Source organism: Tachypleus tridentatus, chromosome 13 (genome assembly GCF_004210375.1).
Source record: "Tachypleus tridentatus isolate NWPU-2018 chromosome 13, ASM421037v1, whole genome shotgun sequence".
NCBI lineage: Eukaryota > Metazoa > Arthropoda > Merostomata > Xiphosura > Limulidae > Tachypleus > Tachypleus tridentatus.
In genome coordinates, this window is record NC_134837.1 from 169,092,426 (window position 1) to 169,115,474 (window position 23,049).

The 23,049-nt window shown below is 34.4% G+C and overlaps 1 protein-coding gene across 8 annotated transcripts in view; it reads left to right on the top strand.

The window, feature by feature from the left end:
- LOC143236530 (uncharacterized) overlaps positions 1-23,049 on the top strand; it is a 75,847-nt gene that overhangs the window by 41,280 nt on the left and 11,518 nt on the right. For 7 of the 8 annotated variants that reach the window (XM_076474831.1, XM_076474828.1, XM_076474829.1 and 4 more), the window contains 5 exons: positions 3,523-3,604; positions 10,091-10,146; positions 16,850-16,955; positions 18,138-18,310; positions 21,308-21,427. In XM_076474831.1, the coding sequence (XP_076330946.1) occupies positions 3,523-3,604; positions 10,091-10,146; positions 16,850-16,955; positions 18,138-18,310; positions 21,308-21,427 (537 nt within the window). The remainder of the gene's footprint in view (positions 1-3,522; positions 3,605-10,090; positions 10,147-16,849; positions 16,956-18,137; positions 18,311-21,307; positions 21,428-23,049) is intronic. The other variant, XM_076474833.1, reaches the window with a different exon arrangement.

A 23,049-nucleotide genomic window follows, 5' to 3' on the forward strand; every position in this document is an offset into this window, starting at 1 on the left:
AAACATGGTGTCATTTCTCTCTTCAGCTGGATGACATCAAGTCATAGCAGTTGTGTCGTAGATATAGTAATAAGATATACGCAAACCAGTTACAATTCATATACCTTGAACCACTGCTGAAATGTTCTGAAATAAAGTGCAGTTATTTGTATCTCCTCTCCCATGTGTGGTTTTCGTTAAAATTAACATTTTAGTGCTCGAAGCCATGAACGAAATATTTCACAAATAATCATACTCTAAGTTGTCAACTTTTTAAAAGATTAATACGTTTATTTTCTTTAGATGAATGTTTGTTTTGAATTTCGCGCAAAGCTACACGAGGGCTATTTGTGCTAACTGTCCCTAATTTAGCAGTGTAAGACTAGTCATCACAACCCACCGCCAACTCTTGGGCTACTCTTTTACCAACGAATAGTGGAATTGACCATCACATTATAACGCCCCCACGGCTGAAAGTGCGAGCATGTTTGGTGCAACCGGGATTCGAACCTGCGACCCTCGAATTATAAGTCGACCGCCTTAACACGCTTGGCCATGCCGGGCCTTTGGATGAATGTACTTAACAAACATTCATATCGATGTTGAATTCCATTATTCTCAATCTGAAATAAAGTTTGAATTATCAGAGTATGGGTAGAGCAACTTATTAAAATAAGTGTATAACAATTTTGCCACAACAATGGATAAAGTGCTGATAATGTGATAAGGTTCAACTCCTTATAGTTGTAATTATGTGAATCGAAATCAAAATGATATATACTTTTTCAATAAACTCTCATGTTGTTTTAATATTTCTTTATTTTTCAAACGATATTCGTTAAATTTCATGTAGTTTTTACTGACATATAATTGGTCTAATAAAGTGACTGCTGCCGGTCGAAACAAACTTTTACTAGAGTTTTCACATTAATAAATCCCGATGTAGTTTTTACTTATAGGACTTATAGAAGTAATACGTGAAAGTAAATACCGCAGCTGAAACAAATCTGTTAGCAATGGAAAGTATAATGTAACAATTGTTCTTAAGTTTGGTATGTCGTTCTTAATCTCCAGTTATCCAGTAACTGTTTACTATGTTTAATTAATTATATTTAAATATATAAATAAAGAACACTGAATTTGAATATTTCTGTGTATAAATTTTGCCATACTGTTTGACTTTAAAGTTAAGGCAATTTTTTTAACTGTTTTTATATATTTTGCTCTATTACATTAGCCTTAACCAAACTTATATATATATATATATATACACACACGCACAAAGCACAAAAATCTGTGTATCTGTCAGTGTGTCCGTTATCTAACTACTCTTAAGTCGTTAGAACCGTCTCGATCAAACTGTGTGGGATATAGTTTGAGACAAGGAGCATGTTAATCGACGTGAGCAACCGAACCACTACATTATTACTGTAATTTATCATTTTTTATTTTTGACGTAAGTTAACGTCAACAAATTCATAAATCGTGCCACGTCTTTACAGAATAAATATTAACTTTTCCATAATACATCATATACGTAGTTGAGAGAAAGACACACAAAAGTATCATACATTTCATTCAGAGAGTGCGTTAGCACTCACTTTGGAGGAATGCAATAAAAAACAATGTATTTCAATAATACAAAAGCTCAGATGAAGATTCTACAATGACAGCCGCAATAAAAAAAAGTTGTATCCACTTCTTACTATGACCTGTGACTTTACGACTTCATCCCATAAGAAATTTTTGCGGCAAATGACCGTTAATTAATTAATTACGCAAAAAAATTTAAAGAACATTAACTGGGTGTTGAAAGCGGTTAAAGTACTTCTACCGAAATACCTTTGGCCGTTACTTCTTCCTACAAAGTCACCCTGGCTATCAATATAAATACTTAGTTCTTGAACCTTATTCAACACTTTTGGTGATAGAATAATTAATACTATAATAATATCTTATGTTATAAATAAACTGTTTGAAAGTTAGAATTTTTGTGTTGTTACCTCAGTTACCAAATGTGACGGAGATTGTGTTTTTGCTTCTGTATGTGTATGTATGTTTGGCAGCAGGTTTTCTCGAAAACGGTTAAATGGATTTAAATAAACTTAATATATATTTAGGCTATGGACTAACGTAGAAGTGATTAATTATAGAAGGGTCGAGGTCACAGAAAGGTCACTAAAATCGAAAACAAAACCTATCTGTTAACATGGGAACCGATTTTTATACTGTTTTTCCCTATAACGCAGTAAAAAGTGATTGGATTTTGACAACATTTGGTGAAGTTATTATCCATATTATTCAAAAATGATTTGTGTCCGTTGAAAACAACAGACACATTTAATTTTTTTTCATTTCGATTTGATCAATGCTAAGTGGCGAAGATAGGTGTTATACTGAGTGCCCCTCTAGTTAATCATAATATCTCTCTCTTAAATTTTCTTAAAAGTTAATAATCCATACGAAGGATGGATAACGTAGTTTTGTTTTACATTTTCCCTCAATGGTATAGCATTATGTCTGCGGACTTATAACACTGGAACTCCGGTTTTGATACCCATGGTGTGCAGAGCACAAATAGCCTAATGTATAGCTTTTTCCTTAACTCCAAATAAACAAATCACACATTTTAAAGGTTGTACTTTATTTTAATTGTTTTTTTCCTCCCTTAAAGAAGTGGTTTCGGGTTATTACGGGCTAAACATCATGTAAACATAATAAACAATTTTCCGGTAAATTATATAGTACTTTTATATAGAATATTCTGGCTCTTACAATGCTCTTTGATAGTCGTTAAGATGACATTTCTATTTGTAATCTTTTTGTGATTTTCCCACAAACAATATTTTTTGTAATTAAGCACAAAACTACAAAGTTCTTCCCAACACGGGTATTAAAACCCGGTTTCTAGCGGTAGATATATCGCTGTGCCATTGGGAATCGTAAATAGTTGGCTCAAATATTTAGATTTCGTGCCTGCTTTTTGTCATAGAGAGGATCCTGTATCTCAGGTTTCTTTAATTTTTGTGTTAGTTTTAACATTTTGAACAAGTAAAAACTCGAATTTGTTGTAAAATGATTTCTCAAACCACATGGTATCGATATAATTGTTATTTATCAAGTGAAAATTACAAGAGATAAAACACCTATTGCGAGTCGGAGATACTTTCTCAAATGACTTGCGAATTACAAGCTGTTATTATTCAAACTAAGTCAAGTTTGACCTATGATACGAATAGCCTTATCAAGCACTCCCACACACTGTCATGGAGATTTCTTGAAAACATAGAAACACATCTTAAAGTAACGACACTCAAGCCATGAACCTGTGAATACATAGATAATGTAATAATAAAAAAGTTACAGGAACCATTATTCAACTACTCGATTGTTGTTTTTTAGCACACAGTAACCTCCGTTGCACATTTTTAAAAAAGCCTTAAAGTGTTGATATTGGTAATTATCCCTAAATCGTTTCCAGTTGTGTTTTATTCGTAATAAAAAGTATATGTATTATTTATCTCGTTATTCGTTTATTCACAGCTAGATACCCTATCCAAACCTCGTACGTTAACAGAAATAAAGAAAACTCAAGCTGATATTTACAAGGCAGAAAATCGGCTTCGTAAGTTATCAATAATTTACAAGATCTCAGGTGAATTAGTTTTAGAAAATGTAATTAGGTAGTTTTTTCAACCTTTTGTGAGTTGTCAAACCACTACTAAGTCTGGCTTGTAAGTCTGTAGAAAATTAATTGTAATCTTAAACAACAAAGTGAACATTCGATTAACTTTACATGCATTTTAATAAGTAATGTTGTTTGGAAAAAAAAACAGAACAAAGATTATGTTTAAAAAATGAAAACGCAAAATAAGACATCATAAAAAATCAAATCTAGTTCTCACCATGTTTCCAATCAGATCAACGGAACTTTATTATACGTCATTAGTATTTTTTGCTAATTTTATGTTTGATGATGTATAATAATAAATGGTGTTTATGAAAAAAAAAAAAATACTAATTTTGTTGTAACCTCTATTTTCCCCAGTAACTTATGTCAAATGTCGTGTTCTTGTAATGTCCTTGTGTTTTATTAAACAACGTTTGGATGATTTACTCAATTCCTTTCTCGCTATTGTATTTCAAAGTTTTCACTGTGTACTGACTAGCCTGGTACATACACGTCAAAAGATCCGTTCTTTGAGGAAAATTTCTAGTGCTCATATGATAGAGTTTGATATACCTTGTCCAATGTTTTGTAAGTTCCTTATATGTAATGACAATTTTTGTACATTAGTGAACATGATATATGTATATAAGTTATTATTAAGTGTAAATATTTCATAAAATGCTTTTGAAACTGAATAGTTGTTGATGAATATTATTGTTATTAACTAAAAAAAAAAGAATTTGTATCTGTTTCGTTTGAGCGTTTTGTTTGCCAGTAGACCTTAACGGTTGTTTCATACAATACATTTGTTAGGTTTATTAATAAAACGACGAGTTGTTTGTCTGCTAAAACCACAGCTATATTATTATGCTAATTAATTGTTTTTAATGAATCTTTAATTGAGCTGATTGCCGGACCACTTTTCCATAGTTTTAATACATAAATAACTTATTTTTCATGACATTTTCAAGAGAACTGTTTGTCTGATCTGGTTTCTGTAGTTCTACTCTGTGAATTAACCATTTCTGTCATCTTTAAGTACTCGGTGTGTCTGCTCAGAACTCAGTTGTAGGGTGTGAAATAATTATTTTTAACTGTTTCAAATAGGTCTTTTTCTCTAGATTTTATTCAGGTTTAAATCTTTTAATGGGATGTTTATTTGTTTTATATAATTTGTTTCAATGTTTTTATTAACTGCTAACGGATTCCTAAAATTGCCTGTATGCTGATAGCACTTCAGGTACTTTAAAACTTACAGTTGCTGGCACTGCGTTTAAGTACCCTCTGTTTCTGTTAACATTTTTAGTGTCATTATTATCGTTAATTGTATGACTGCTAGGTTTAGTGTTTTGTTCGTCAGTTCGTATCTCAGGTGTTATCTGTATTGTCAGAATTAACTCTCTTACAAATAGTGACGTTCCGATGATGACACTTGTGATGCTTGGCACCATGACAGAAAAAAAAACGAAAACAAAGTGATTTTCTTAGTCTCTCTCCAGTTTGCCTTGGAAGTAGAAAAAATGAAACAGTTTTTATTTCTGGTTCTCTTAGTCAGAAAAAAAGTGATCAAAATTTCCTTATTTAAACTACTGATCGAGATAAAGAATAGCCTCGATCTTACTGTTGACACTGTTCAGAGTCGTTCTTTAGTTTTATATGCAACTCCTCTCTTCAATGATTTCCACACGATTATTGCTGATGTTTTCGAACATAGCGTGTTGTGTTCCATGATTTAAGATAGTGATTTGAAAAAGAATAGCACGGTGATATATGCTTTGGACTTACAACGCTAGAAACTGGGTTTGGATACTCGTGATGAGAAGAGCACAGATAGCCTATTGTGTAGCTTTGTGGTTACGTACAAACAAACAAGCAATGACAGTGCAAACGATGGTTGTTTGTTTTATTGAATTTTGATGTTTTGTTTGGCTATAGTTACATTTAACATAATACAAGTAATTCTTTTATAGTTTGGTCATGCTTGTAACTTATTTAACCTTTCTCAAAAACTACTCGAGAGTTTTTAGGACTTTACAAACTTTATGTGTTTTTGATATCCTACAAATTTTTCTGATACATACATATATATATATATATATATATATATGTAAGAAAACATAGCTGTCGAATGTTTATCTTGCTAAGATTTTATGGTTAGAGAAATAATATTTGTTCTGCTGAGAAGTTTGAGCTGTTTGCGATCAATTTTAACATAAATATATTTTCTCTAAACACTTTTATTGTTTAACTTCAGAGTGAATGAATTCAAGTTCACGTTTTCGATGGATCTGGTGGTTAATCAGTAACAATATCGTTATTTGGTGGGCCCCCCGCTAGTACAGGGGTATGTCTACGGATTTACCACGCTAATATCAAGGGTTCGATTCCCCTCGGTGGGCTCAGCAGATAGCCTGATGTGGCTTTACAATAAGAAATCACACACACACTAATTTGGTGGATGGAAAGTAGTCTTCCATCATGTTTTAATTATACGCTCTTTGGTAGCAGCGTTCAAAGTCCAGTATATTTTAGTGGAAGAGCTCGTCTTGCTCCTCTGAGTATGCTCCAATGTTCTCCTTGAATTTATCAAGATGAGCGTCAAGGATATGGACTTTCAGGACCTGCAGCCAATTTTACCGTAATTCTTCACCAGAGCCTCAACCAGTTCCACATAATTTCCGGTCTTGTGAATGCCCAAGAAGCCCCGAATTACTGCGACAAAGCTGCCCCAAGCTTTTTTCCTTCCTACTGAGCTTCTTGGGGAATTCTGTGAACTCCAGGATCTTCTTTATTTGTGGTCCAACGAGGACACCACCTTCAACCATTGTTTCAGACAGCTTAGGGAAGATGTCTCGAAGGTACTTGAAGGCTGCAGACTCCTTATCAAGAGCTGTGACAAATTGTTTCATAAGACCCAATTTTATGTGCAATGGTGGGAACAACACCTTCTGGAGGTCCACTAGTGGCTCACACTTGATATTGTGCCACTACACCGAGAACTCGGTCAGTTGTGACCAGTGCTTTCTGTGGTAGTGCGCTGTGGTGTCCCTGCTGTTCCAAAGGCAAAAATAACAAGGAAACTTGGTAAAGCCTACTTGGAGACCCATCAAGAACCCAGTTTGAATTTTCCGCTAACCTCTCAGCGATATTAATCATACATCAAGGCTTCTAGCAACGTCTCTTTAAGGTGCACCGAATGAGTCAGGGGAAGAGACGGATACTTATTCCCGTTATGGAGCAGCACAGCTTTGAGGCTTCTGGATGAGCTATCAATGATGAGGCGCCACTCGTTCGGATTACAGGCAATTCCAATTACCTCGCACAGACCGGATACATTGTGGCAGAAGCAGAGCCCATCTTGACGAGTGAAGAAGCTTGAAAAATGTCGGTGACACTTCCTCTGACTTGCGATTTGCACACTTTCATCTAACAAATCCCACTCCTTAAGCCTAGATGTCAAAAGCTCGGCATTCGACTTTGTTAGACCAAGATATCTGATCAAGTCATTGAGGTCTCTTTTGTTAGGGTAGTATGGGTTTCTTTCACCAGCCACCTCTGAATTTATGATCTGGATCTTCAACGTCTACCTCTTCCTCTGATTTGCTGCTTTCTTCTGAGGATGGCTGTTTTCTCTCCGGCGGAGTGGATACAGAGAGTTCAGGGCAGTGTGGCACTGAGGCGATGGATGATGAAAGGTCCGGATACATGATAGAAAATGCATTGTTGCCAGCCTGACGTCTGAAAGGGTCCACCAACAGAAGTAGCAATTGCTTGAGTGGTCAGTTGGTTGACGCCAAATTCTTGGAATAGCGAACTTACTTCATGGTTCTCTTTTTCCTTCTGTACCATCCTGTAAAAGAACAAAATAAAATTGTTATTATGAAGAATAAATTTATTTTATTCACAACTGATGTGTAAGAGGTTCATGCAAAATATTTTATATGTGATATTTTTCTGTAGTACTGGAAATTAAAAAAAAAGATATTTAAATTTTAAAAGGTCTAAAACTTGTGTAATATAAAATATTACTATTTAAGCAAGCAAAAATTGTCCGTCTTACCTTCTAGAGTTTTTTCCTGTGCTCGCAGGTAAAAATGCCAAAATATGCTTTGTAGACTTTACACATTTTAGCAGATGCTATCACAGAGTAATTTTTCGCTCTTGTCTTGATAATTTGGCCACATACGTAGCAGAATGCGTCTGGAGAATGCTTGCAGCTTTTTGATGCCATCTCTGATAAAATCAGATAGGTCTATGTGTTCACTTAGGCAGCTAGAACTAAATTGAAGTAGTGAGTGGTGAGCCCCTGTATATATATTATTATGGAAAGTTCTAGAAAATTCTTAAAGGTTCTTAAAGATTCTTGTAAGTTCGAGAAAATTCTCTATCAGCTACTCAGCAGTGAATCTACTTGTAATTTGTGGAAAATGGGTAAATTTGAAATTTTCATTAACCAGGACACAAGAGCAAAGTTTGAATACAAAAATAAGTCTTTAGGCACAAGCAATTAGGAAATAACACTTTCTACCCAGGAACAAGAAAAAGTAAAAATTTTGTTTCATAGAGTTATCTTTGAATGAGGGCCTTCAGTAATATATCATCAAGTATTTTGTAAGATACAAAACATTAAAATTTATACAAATGTAAAAACATACACATATAATTCATATAAAAGCATATTATTTATCAGTCACTATGTAAGAAGTGGTATAATTCAAATAAATTGAAATATCCGAACTTCGTTTTTGTTTAATATATGAATGTATGAATAATAACCCGATTAATTTCTAAAGTGATTCATTCATAAAGCTATAGTATAAAGGAAATTGAAACATAATCTTTAATTAGTTGAAACAAAATAAAATATTTGATTGTTATATATATATATATCGAAAAGAACAAAATGTATTTCTATTTTCAGCAAGGCTTTAGAAAAAGGGTTGTCTATTTTCTTTTCCAAAAAAAAGTCCTTCCAATAAGAATCCTATATCAGTATAGGAATAAGTAAATGAACTGCGAATCAATATATTGCATTTTTCAGATAGTTACGACACTCAGTTTGAGCAACTACAGCAATACCATTCGTTAGATTAACAAAATATTGCCTCCAGGTTTACAGAACTTTACAGGAAAGAAACTGAAGAGAATAAGTTTTACATAAAATTTTCAGTCGTTAAATGTTAACAAATATACAACATTAAAATATACAATTATGATGTTTGGTTTGTTTGTTGTTAGACACAAAGCTATACAACGGGCTATGTGTGCTGTGCCTAGCGTGGATATCTAAATCCGGTTTTTTAGCATTATTAGCTATCAGACTTACCACTGACCCACTGGGAACTAAACTGTTTGGAATAAAGAATTTGATGCAAGACATAATGAAACGTTTGCTCCATGTCATAATTGACGGTTCCTGCTGGTACAGCGGTAAGTCTAAGGATTTACAACGCTAAAATCACCGGTTCGATTCTCCTTGGTGGAATTAGCAGATAGACAGATATGGCTTTGTTACAAGAAAACACACACACACACACACACTCATACTTAGTGTATGTTGAGAGCCTTAACCAATAGAAGTAGAAGCTATAATTCATTTCTTAATACTATAGAATTACACCAGCCATTGTTGTGAATATCGCTAGTTTATAAATAACATTTGAAATTATCAATTGAATGTTCAGCCTCTAGTTTGTTATCATCTTCAGGAGGAATGTTTTGTTTTGTTTTTATATAGTGGAGTAGTGATTCAGCTTTAGGTCTCTAGTTAGAAGGAATACCAGGGGACAGCACCATTGCTCTCTGATCAGAATATCTAAAATCGAATTGTGGCTTCAAAAGATGACAAACGATGGCTTTCAGGGCTTACCTGAAACCGGATACCAATATATTAATAATTAGTGAAATAATTAGCAATTTAAACAAAGTGACTTCAATGTTACTAACAATGACTATGATTTTGATTCCGATCACGGGCCCGGCATGGCCAAGCGCGTTAAGGTGTGCGATTCGTAATCTGAGGGTCGCGGGTTCGCATCCCCGTCGCGCCCAACATGCTCGCCCCTTCAGCCGTGGGGGCGTTATAATGTGACGGTCAATCCCACTATTCGTTAGTAAAAGAGTAGCCCAAGAGTTGGCGGTGGGTGGTGATGACTAGCTGCCTTCCCTCTAGTCTTACACTGCTAAATTAGGGACGGCTAGCACAGATAGCCCTCGAGTAGCTTTGTGCGAAATTCAAAACAAACAAATTCCGATCATTAAACATTTACTGTGAATACACTTACCAGTTTTCTAATATTGTGCTTTATCTTCACTTTATTACATTATTATATTCATGTGACTTATGATGACTTTTATTACGTCTTATAATTTTTGAATATTCACGGATAAGTAATCTCTTATGAAAAAAAAAAAAAGCTTAGATATTTCATTTCATTCTAGTGGCTCTCAATTACGAGAAGAAACTAAGAATCTTGAAAACCAATCACGAAGAAGAGGTGAGATTTTGAAAATTGTTTCAAAGCAGCTATAACAATTATTTTATCTAACCATCAAATAGAACTAATGTTTCTCAGACTAACAATATCTAAAAATGGTTTGAACTGATTCAGATTATCAATGTCTACGTTATTTTCAATTTTTAAAGCCATAATTTTTGTTTCTTTATAGAAATTACTTTTAGCTAAATTTTCAGCATTTCTATAGAATTGTAAGCAAACAGAGCGTTTCCTTAAGTATCTATTAATTACTTAAATTGTAAATCGTACTTACCATAAAGTTCAAAGTTCAGTAAGCTGTCAGACTTTTACAAGATATTCCACCTTTTCCATAAAATCACGTTTTGTATTGTCTAATTACACTGTACTGTTTATAAATAAGATTTCCTTATGTAAGTGAACTGCTTTGATTTTTTTTATAGTCTTCTGCATCAGAGTGTATTGTATTAACTTATCTTACAATCTTTAAGTCAACCTTCTAACAGCATCTCACTTTTTAACTCATTATTTAACCAATTTTCCTTCTTATTTTCCAAAATCCCACTGTCTAGTTAATCCGCTAAATCTGTCAATATGATATCCATTGATTTCCTTCAGCACTTCTTCCAGTCACATCATCCGATCTTTTCATAGATTTATATATTTTTATAAAGTATTAGAAATTAAAAAAATACTCGAATTTTTAGTCACTTTCTACATTTTACTGTAAGTAACGTTGTTTTGGTAAAAACTACTACGCCTTACAGTAGAAAACAGGGATTCGATTCCTCTTGGTGGACTCAGCAGATAGCCCATTGTGGCTTTGCTATAAGAAAAACACACACACACTAACAGTAAACCCAATTATACGATTAACTGGTTATAATTGGTGTAGAATCCAATAATTTATAGAATTGTCCGATTTTTCAGCTGATTACAGGTAAACATCGATATAAAACTCATCGATAAATCGCGATAATCAGTTGGGCGCGATGGGGTCTTAGGCCCCAAATTTTTTGGTGATCAAAAATCAAAAACCAAATCCACTTCAATCTTTTTGTATGGTTTTCACGCCGCATATTGTGATCAAACCCCGGCCTGCATGTAATAATTCCTGGCACTGTCAACTGCAGTAAAGTACATAATCTGCCAGTCATAGGATAGCTCTCAGTGCGTAGGCAAGAAGTATCAAAACTTTATTTTCATTAAAACCACAAGTCATCCTTGATCGACCAATGGATGACGAAGGATGAATCATATACACTCATACACCAGTGACAGTGGCATGAAGTGCTGCAAACGATAGCGTCAATGTTGAAACCATATAAATTTCTAAGAAACAGCTCGCTCCCCAGAAGCTTTCAGACGAAATAGTTTCTTGGAAATCTGTGACGTCAGCTATTCCCTTTTTATTCTAATATCGCCGAATAACTGAAAGGTCTTGTAACACCAGCTCGTAGGCAGAATTTCGTCGACCGAATCAATTTTGTCGTGAGTGAATGGGACAGTGACCATCCGGTGGCGACAGACTGCGATTTTCATATTTTTTCAACATACAGCGTATTTATACCCATGGAGAAGAGAGGCACCAAAAGGAATGCTTACACAGTACAAGAGAAGATACAGATTGTGCAGCGAATCCGGAACGGGGAAGCAAGGACCAAGATTATGAAAGAAATAGGAGTTCCAGAGTCTACACTTCGAGGTTGGCTGAAGAATGAAGATCAACTGAGAGAATTCTGCAACCAGGTAGACAGAATGACAGGACTACAGAGGAAGAAAGCCAAGACAGCAGCAGACCCAGCAGTGGACATGGAAGTTTATGATTGGTTTGTGAGACTTCGAGCAGACAACATTCCCATCTCAGGACCCATGGTCCTTGCAAAGGCAGAGAAGACCTACCAGCAACTATACCAGAAAGAAGATTGGCAGCCCACCCATGGATGGCTACAGAGATTCAAGGAGCGGCACGGCATCAACCAGATCAAGATTTGTGGAGAGGCAAAGTCGGCAGATATAGCAGCAGCAGTGGAATTCATCCCTCAACTACAGGATTACATCAAGGAGAATAACTTGGAACTGAACCAGATCTACAATTGTGATGAGACAGCACTTTACTACAAGGCTATGCCAGATAGGACATTCGCACTTCGGACAGAGACCCAGACATCAGGATACAAGCAAGTCAAAGACAGAGCAGAGGCAGAAAGGAAGTTTGTAGACTACCAGGATGGACTCCCCCTTGACAACCCTTGTGAAGCAGTGGGCCGAGATTGACGAAGTAGCACCAGTTACCCAGCCACCCCTCACAGATGAAGAGATCCAGAAAGCAATAGAGAACCCAGCGGCATCACCCACAGATTTTACCACTCTAGATGAAGAAGAAGAAGATGACCCCATTCCAGAAGAACTCAGGAATTGCATCACCTCAACTCAGGCAGTACAGTACACAGAACAACTTCTATATTAGGCAGAACACCACAATCTAGGAATTTGCAAGATACTACAGATCCAGGACCTAATGAGAACTGCGAAGAGGATGCGGAACCAAGGAGGAAGAAAACAGACACTTTTAGAGGCTTTTGAAAGAAAGAAGACTACTGAGTAACTATAAATTTGTGCATTTCAACTTGTTTTATGTGCTTACTATATTTTATTGTTATTAAATTTTTGAAAAATCCGTTTTTGTTTCAGTACTGAATTCGTATTTTAAACTTTGCCATGACATTTTTTTATCTGGTAATTATTTGACTTCAGTTTGTACTTAGATTTTAATAATTAGTAAATAAATTATCAAAATTAATTACTATATGTATTAACTTTTAAAATTGAACTAATTTTAATCAGCGTCTAATCGTAAAAACGATCACATGATTGCTCTGACGGAACTACTTTTAGAATATCAGCCTCCATCAAAGTAATGAATTCGATAAATTTCTTTAGAATTCTGTTTTTTACATTTAATTTCAGTCTTAAAATTGAGTTTAATAAATAAAAAAAAATAAAAAATGCTATATATTGGTGTAAGTAGTTTTGTTTGTTTTTCTTTATTTCACTACAAAACGCGTAAATTTTGCATTATCGCTCACCCCGAGGGTCAAAAAAATATATAATCAAATCGGTATAAGACGCAATCAGATACAACGCGGTCGAATTTTTTGGACCCCAACTAGCGCCTTATATCGATGTCTGACTGTATTATTAACCAATAAACTGTCTTCTAGAGTCCTGATGTTAAGCAAAAACTGTCAGACCTTCCTTATATGCACTTTTATTTGTTCAGTAATTCAGTCTTCAATAAAATCCTATTATATAACAAAAATCCCAACTTTTAACTGAATATAGTTACTCGGGAAAGTTCTATAATTTTATGAAAATCCAACTAACTAAACGAGATTTCAGATATTACAAGAAATTGATATCTCTTAGCCAAATGTTAGGTTTTTCATAAAATGTTCATTGTCCAGCTAAACTTCCAGATATTATCATAAGATTCAGCCAGTGGATTGTTTAGTATCACCTTAAAATACCACTTGCTAACTAACTTGTCGATAGAATCAATATGTTAAAAAAATTTTAAGCCAACATTCCAGCTTTTCTTTCTTATTTCTTGGTATAAATTTGGGATATTATTGCCCCGTGATGTTCGATAATTTAATAATCCTCCTTCGCCCCTCTAATAATATATATTACTTGTTACTCGACTAAAATAAACTTCAGAGTGAGTCCCACCGTTTCGGGTAGAGTAGAATGAGAGACGAGTGAGGTGACTATTTGAACATAGTTGGTTGCGGGATTAAACAGCCTTCTATAGGGTGGCGAGGATTTTTAAACCCAAAGCAAACGAATATAGTCGTGAGGGAAAATGGAAATACTCTGTGAAAACTGATTTTCATTAGGCTAGACCAAATTAAATGTCCAACTAGTGCCCAAGGTAAGAGAAATTACATGCTCACCTGAAAAAAACAACAACCCAGAAAGATATTATCAATTTATAGCTCGCATAGTAACGTGTTTTAGCTATGCAGGAGATGGTTCGAACTGCATGGTGAAAAATACTTTTCCTATGATTCTGGTGTGCTTACAACGCTGTGTAACTACTGTGACGTAAGTGAATTTCGAGTTTTCGAACTTTTGTAATATTTGGTTGTCACTTTAATTATTATGCTTTTAACTTATGAGATAACGACATGTAAGGGGGTAACATTGTAGGTGGAATAAAGGTGTGGTGTGATGTTGAAGTAGTTGTACTGTTTCATATTACATATAACCATAGAGCCATCCTTCATGGTGAGTCTGATGAAAACTCTATAGATAAGTAAATAAAGTAAATGTTTTACATCGGTATGTATGAAACATAATTTACTGATTTATTTAAGGAATGTGCGGAGAATGTTGTGAGACGTCGTAAAGTTCCAGATTGTGGTCTTTAAAACGTTCAAATCTTTTCTCAAGTCTTTTGTAGAAGATTATGATTTTCGTTTTTGGAACGATTGAGAATAATACGAAGTTTGTTGCATCATATAGTTATTCTATTAAGTTCCTCTTGTATTCTACTTACAGCTATATCACCAGCATAGTGAGATACGTGAGTTAGTGCTGTAAAATTATTCACAAATTGAGTGTAGATGGTTTGGCATTAATACTTTAAGAACTCCCGAGTTACAGGTAAAAACTGAGATAAAATAGAGTTATAAATTCGGACTCTTGCAGGTTCATTAGGTGGTGATGACTAGCTGCTTTCCCTCTGGTCTTTCACTGCTGAATTAGGGACGGTTAGAGCAGGTAGTCCGCGTGTAGCTTTGCGCAAAATTAAAAAAACAAACGCTAATACCTGATTTGAATAGAAATTGCTTAGTGGCCATCTGCCAATATCTTAAAAGACATTCAAAATGTCTTTTTCATTTTTTTTTCAGGTGAACCAAGGATATTAGAGAATGATTCTAGAATAGTCTTATACTCTTGTTATTTTATTTCAGTTAACAATGTTGTTTAAGTGTTCACACATATGATCTTCATATTCTTTGAATCCTATTAATGTTCTAGAACATTTATTTTGTTGTATATATCAGTATCTTCATGGCTCAGGTAAAACCATATTTCAGAAATGACGATTAAACTAAAAGTTTCGTTCGAAGGAGCACAACAGCTTCATGGAACTGAAACGATTCTTTGTCCATTTCTAAAGTGTGTGTGCGTGTTTCTTATAGCAAAGCCTCATTGGGCTATCTGCTGTGTTTACCGAGGAGAATCGAACCCCTGATTTTAGGGTTGTAAATCCGAATACTTACTGCTGTCCCACCGAGAAACCCATTTATAATGTTCGCGACTTCTTGGATTGTGTGAGATTACTGTAGTATAATTCATTTGTTAACAAAATGTCATATCTTTATAATACTTATTTGGTCTTGAATAGTAAGTATGTTAAGCTTTTATTTTTAAATCACAATGATGTGTCCAGTGCTTTAGATAATGAAAGCCGTAAACTCATCATTGTCTATTTTATTAGTTAGTGGAGCCAATGATCTGTTGATATGTAATGTCTATGTCAGTGTTTCTGAGCCGGATTTGTCAGACGAGCCCCTACCAGGCTTTGATCATTGCGACCATTCAGTATCTATAGAAGAATGAAAAACCAGTTCATTATTGTCTATAACGAGGGTAATCCCTGTACTCAGAAAACTAAAAAAAATATTAAATCAACTGAAACAGCTCATAAACCCTAAGAAAATTGGTTAACAATCTAATGTTGGAAAAACACTGGTCTAGGTCAATCAAACGGGATCGTACTTGCTAAATTCGTTATCGTTTATCGCGTCTTAACTTCCAGTTTTCTTTGCTATATATTTGTTCTCATACCTTTGGTCCTAAGAATTATTATTTAAGAAATTATTTAGAACTACTTGGTACAAGATAGAATATTTTTGGAAGAGAGGCAAGGGGTAAACTTTTACTTTAAAATTCGTAATGTTCTCTCTGTAGAAATGTTATCGTTTATAATCAGACTTGGTTTTGGTTTAAATTTTGCACAAAGCTACATGAGAGCTATCTGCACTATCCATCCCTAATTTAGCAGAGTAAGACTAGAGGGAAGGTTGCTAGTCATTACCATTTACCGTCAACTCTTGGCTTACTCCTTTACCAACGAATAGTGTGATTGACTGTTACATTATAACGCCCCTACAACTGAAAGGGCGATAATATGTTTTTGACGGGGATTCGAATCCGTGACCCTCAGATTACGAGTCGAGAGCCTTAACCACCTGACTATGCTGGCCATATTATATATACATACTCGTATATACTGAAAAAAACATATATACAGATGTGTGATAAGGCTTGAGGTTGGTTTACAGCTTTATCAAGAGCATAAATATACTTTTATACGATGTTATAGTTCAAGTAATAAGTACTACTTTTGTTGCAGCTTTCAATCGTTAAAAACTAAACTTGTTTTATAATCTCTAATGGAATTATTGAAAGGATCACTTTTAATTTTAAATGAACAACTTTAAAAAACAGTTTTACCTTGAAAAATGTAGCATAGAAATAAGTTTACGAAAATTGCATGAATTATTAAAATATACAGAAACATTTCGCACATTTAAATGTGTTAAGTGCAAGCAGTTTTGACAAGTAAATCCTTTGTTTAGATTTTGACTACGTTAATCATTTTACTTAAATATATGAGTGAAAATATTTAATAATGTATATTATTTTGAAGGTTCGAGACTTAAAAAACATTCATGTCAAATCTATTAGAGATGTCCAGACTAGAAACAAAGCAGCACTGAATGCCTTGAGAGAACAACATAATCGGATAATTGAAGGTAACATTTATAAGAGTAAACATATACCTTTTTGTCACGAAAAGTACAATTTTATTTGGACTTTATGACCGTATATTGGTAAAAAGAACACAAAATATTTAAGCTAAAATAACGAACTTTCATATGCAAAACATTATATATTAACATTAGTATCCGATACATTTTTTTAATTTTATAGTATGATGCCTAAGAGAAGACCCATTTTTCTCAAATTTTAAAATAACAATAAATTATTGAAATTTGTTAATTTTAATGAATTATGCAGTAGAAGGTAATATAATTTTATTAAGTTTCGTTTATAAAAGTAAATTTGTCTTCATACTGAGTTTATTTATAGTTATTAGGTTTTCCAATATTCAAATATTGGAAAACTTTTCTTAAGAATGTATATAAAATATACATTAGTTCTTGTACAGATAAAATTTATAAATTGATAAGACCTACAATTTTTCTGCTAACATGAAGTACTGTGCAAGTTAAGTTCATATGAATTCTTAGAGTTATTATTGTATTTAGTTTTGGACTTTTATTTTTTACTAAATATTTTGCCCTTATCTAAGTTCTAGTATTGTATATCAGTAATGTGAAAAACGTTAGGTACACAATTGTTTATTGTCTCAATGTCTCCAGCAATAATTATGACAATTATATTTTAACTAGAGCTAGATTTTAAGATATATAATCTAGTTAATGTTATTCAGATGTCTATAAATAGAACTTGGAATATAAGATCTTGTGCAAATAATTAAGTTTCCTTCCCTAGAGAATCTAAATTGACTTCTAGAGATGAAATACCTTAACTACGTTATTAAACATACAAAAGGAAACTCGGTTGTCATGCAGAATATAATAGAAATCTTTTTTGACATTCAGAATGCTCGAACGTAAATACACACATATTTATTATTCAAAGAACTTTAATACTTTTTTTTATATTTCTGGATTTTTATTGTAATATCCGAAGAACTTCTTGGTTAAATAAGCCATTTTCAATCGTCTTGAATTTTAAACACTTTATAATAGGTATCTTCTTTTCTTAAGCTACAGTCAGGTGTTTGAGTTTCACTTTATATCACAGTTTGTTTATTTATCATCGTTAATTCTCCCATTTTATAGCCTACTGAAATACAGCACTTTTACTCTTAAATTCAGTTAGATAATACTTATCTTTCTTCCTTACAGATATGGAAAAGGACTTTACCATCCAACTTCAACAAGCAGAAGAAAGTCACAAGAGAACTTGGATTTCTTTGCAAGATAAGGTAGCAGAATTGAAAAAACAATGTAAGGATCTCCAACACGAAACAAAATATATCGAAAGTACACTCCAACAAGACCCCAACAGCAAATTACGGGTAGGTTTATTGACTAACGTCCGTCATCAATAGTACGTCGAATACTCTTAAAAGTCAAGATTGATACAAACTAGATTTATTTATTTATCATTCCAAGCTTGCTACTAACAGTAAGAACAACAACTAAAAGAAAATCTTCATGCCTTATAACTAGGGTTGGAAATAGAAAACTCTTATAACAGAGCTCCATCATCAACTCCATATGATGAGTTTAATTGCATTTTATAGCAACAGTGTTCTGATTTTTGTGTTACCTTCACAAGTACATTCTTATTTATCAATTATGTTCAATCTTCTGGTCATGATTATGCAATATTATCTAACACTGCCAGTGTCATTTTAAAAAACTTCTGTTAAGAACAGAGACATTAATCTTGGACCACACATCTTGATTAACCTTCCATTGTCGTCCATTGTAATATGATATTTAAGCAAACCAAAAGCATAAATTAATTGGAGCTAGAGGACTTTACAGGTAAGTGGTTGAATAGAACTTTGTGATTTTGGTTTCTTCGACAACATTTCTCATGAAAACAATCGTTGCGTTCAAGGTGTATTTGGAATGGTGTAAACGTTTGGCTTATAAGGTTTTGTTCACATAATTATTTTGTTTATTATATTTTAAAAACATTAGGATCATGTCCAATTTTATTACAATGTTTGTTGTTGTTTTTTATTGGGGGAGGTCACAAGGTACTTTTTTATAACTATAACTTTTGCTTTGCAGAAGAGGACGATGATAATGATTAGCTTGTGTTGTTGAATGTTCTGCTGTGCCAATTTTTCCTCTTTTGAATATTATATAATTTCGTTTAGTGTGAATATTTCTCTTTTGAAATAGCTTTTGCTTATTTCTTCTGACATAAGTCTATCTGTAGAGGTATTAAATTATCAAGTGATCGAGAATTTATCGTAAACGTAGAAGTTACAAATGTCTTCTGTAGCAAGTGCTTAAGACACTTCACTACTCCAGCATTCAGCATATGTGATTCCTCCTGTATTAATTCACATTGCTTGCTAACATTTATCACAGATTTGGAGCTAGCAGATGGAGGCAGGGTGTCCCGATGGATGTCTTTATCTATATGATATACCCCACTACCTAGGGGCTAAACTTACCTATAACTGGTAATATCGAGAAATCAACTTGAAGTATATATATTGTACAGGCATTTGATACTGGTAATAAAAATTTTTTTTTTTCAATACAAAAGAAAAGTATCTACGTTTCGAATGTTATCCAGGATATATTAGGTTTAGAAGTAAGTTTGCAGGGCTCCTGAACTGAGAGCTGGTATCGAATGTTATACACCCTTGTGCAAATTAATTGAAACAAATGGCCATTTTACAATATTTTCAGCATCGCGGCCAGTGTAGGCTCGCTGGACCCGCTGATTTCCTTTAATAGTCATTTTTTCACACAGACGGAGTCATTAGCTGGATTTGGAGGTCAAAGTAATAAAAGTCAGCTCTTCAACGGTTCGTCGTAGGATTCTTGATATCAGTCGAAGGACAAGGAGACCAGTCAAAAAACAACTTCTAACCAACTCAATGAAGAAAAAACGGTATCAATGGGGCTGAAATACAAGAACTGGACGCAAGAACAATGGAGGAAGGTGTTATTCAGTGACGAGACTCATTTCTTCGTACAGGGTCAAAGAAATCTGCATGTTCGCAGATCTCCAGGTGAGAAACTTCGAGAGTCTCACATCAATCAGTTCGTAAAATATCCCTTGAAAAAGATGTTTTGGGGCTTTTTCAGCTACTATGGCGTCGGAGGCTTACATATCGTAGAAGGTATGATGCGAGGACCACAGTACATCGAAGTTTTGCAGCGAAAAGTCGTTCCAGAATTAAAAAAATATATTGTTTCCAGATGGATCTGGCATTTTTGAGCAAGATCTGACTTCGTGTTTCAATTGATTTGTACAAGGGTTAACTATTGGTCCCCTCAGGATTCTAGAAGCATCATTTTTGAAACTATATTCATATCCTCACTCACGAGCTATCGGGACCAAACGTGACCCCACAGACAGGTATAATATTTTTTTTACATGTGCAGACTCTCACCTCCGATTTTTGTTTTTCTTAAATTTCGCGCAAAGTTAATTGAAGGCTATATGTGCTAGCCGTCATTAATTTTGGTCATAGTATAGAAAGAAGAAAGCTATTGAAAACTACGCACCACTAACTCGTAGTATACTTCAATCGAATAGCAGGATTGACTCACTTTTAAACTTGGCCCGGCATGGCTAGGTGGTTAAGGCACTCGAATCGTGGGCTCAAATCCTCGTCACACTAAACATGCTCGCCTTTTCAGTCGTGGGAGCGTTATCATGTGATGGTCAATCCCGCTCTTCGTTGGCAAAAAAGTAGTCCAAAAGTTGGGGGTGGATGGTGATGACTAACTGCCTTTCCTCTTGTCTTACACTGCTAAAGTAGGGACGGCTAGTACAGATAGCTTTCGTGTAGCTTTGCACGAAATTTAAACCAGACCAAACCGCTTTTAAACATACTCACAGTCTCAAGATAAAGAGCACGATTTTGCTTCGTCAAGAATGGGACACGACCAGCAGAAGAACTGCTGTCCCTAAGTCCGACACTCTAATCATTAAGTGGAGCTCAGCCCGGCACCTTCTTGTGGTAGTTATAGAAGTGAGTGGGTATAATGAAGATTTATCGATACATTAGGGTTTCTATACTTTATAAGATGTCTTTGAACCCCGCAGTGGAGTGTGGATATTTTTGCTAGTTTTTATAAAGAGCGATTAATTCTTCGTAAGCCTTACTCTCTGAAATATAACACTGATGGTAAAAACAGAGAAAGTGTTTACTGCATAACACATTCATGTATTATATATGTTTCCTTACTTGCAACAGAAACTACATTTATTTTTACGCAAGACGTTTGTTTCTAATGTGTAGGATTATATTTAAACAAGTGAATGACGAAAATGACAAAACGATTTATGCTAATTGCAAATATTTTCAATCCAGTGGGCCCTCGCTCAGAAAGCCACACTGCAGAAAGAGGCTGACAGCTTGAGGGCCGTGCTAGAGATAAAGGCTGAAGACATTCATCAACTACGCACAGAAAACTTGGAAATGAAAAAAGAGGTAAATATTGTTGTTGTTTTTTTACATCTATCAAAAAGAAATACAGATTATCCATCTTCTCTGTCAGGTTGTGTTTGTTTGTTTTTTGAATTTCGTGTAAAGCTACACGAGGGCTATTCAGGAGTGTAAGACTAGAGAGAAGGCAGTTAGTCATTACCAACTACCGCCAACTCTTTTGCTACGCTTTTTACCAAGTAATAGTGGGATTGACTGTCACATTATAACTCCCCCACAGCTGAACCCATGACCATCAGATTACAATTCGAATGGCTTAACCACTTGGCCATACTGGGGCTGTTCTTGAAGGTAAAAATATTATAGATTAAGCGTAACATGATATTAGTTATAGCTTTTATATATATATAGCTGTTCATTTCTTGAAAATGTCCCCCAGTGGTACAGCGGAGTTACAACGCTAGAAAACGTGTTTCGATACAAGTTGTGAGAAGAACACAAATAGGCTTTGTGCTTAACAATAAAAAAACTTATTGAATAAATAGTCACTCAAGTTTGCATGAAAAATATGGACAAACCTAAAATAATCATATAAAATGTGATAAATGTTGATTTCGATACATTTTTTTAAGTTAACTCAGATTCTTTTCTGAAATTTTTTTATTAAGTATACTTTATTAAGTATACGTATTTCAAAATGAAAATACTTATGAAAACACAAAAACGATACATATTTTGGAGCCAAAAATGACGAGTAATAGCAACTAGAGGAATTTATTGCAAGTTTTGTTTTGTTTGTTTTTTTCAATTTCGCACAAAGCTACTCGAGTGCTAGTCGTCCCTAATTTAACAGTGTAAGACAAGAGGGAAGGGAAGCTGGTCATCACACTTACCGCCAACTCTTGGGCTACTCTTTTACCAACGAATAGTGGGATTGACCGTAACATTATAATGCCCCCACAGCTGAAAGGGCGAGCATGTTTGGCGCGACGGGGATGCGAACCCGCGACCCTCAGATTACGAGTCGCACGCCTTAACGCGCTTGGCCATGCTGGGCCTATTTATTGCAAGTATAAAACATTATCACAGAGAAAAACGAAATAAAAATGAATAATTTGTGCAATACAAAATACTATTATATGTTAAGACTATTATAAGACAGCCAAAGAACTTTGTTGAATAATGACTTGTTTGGTTTATATAGTCCTATATCACGAAAAACGTGTTCATATCAGGATTTTTTGCAGACCAGACCATAGACCTTTTTACCACAAAGACACTGTTTAAGTAAATTTGGGGTTATTGTCTTGATGGAAGATGAATTTGTCCAATGAGTAGTGTCAGCAGCCAGGGTGTCATCAGTATTATGTAGATCACCATCATTTTAAATTGATTGTGATACCATTATTTCCTCCAGCATTAAACAAACTGTTGTTGTCAAACAAAATATTTTGGATTCATCTATGGAAGAAAGAGAGCACATAGCTCTAGCTTTGCTTAATTCACTTTTGGGAGTCTGATGTTATTTTGTTTTGTTAATTTATTCTCAGTAGCATTTTCAAGTAAATACATGTCCACTGAGACATCTTGCTATTACTCATCCCTCTATTGTTTTAGGATAAACTGATATGTATCTTTAAAGTAAGGTCGTAGGCAAGATATGTACC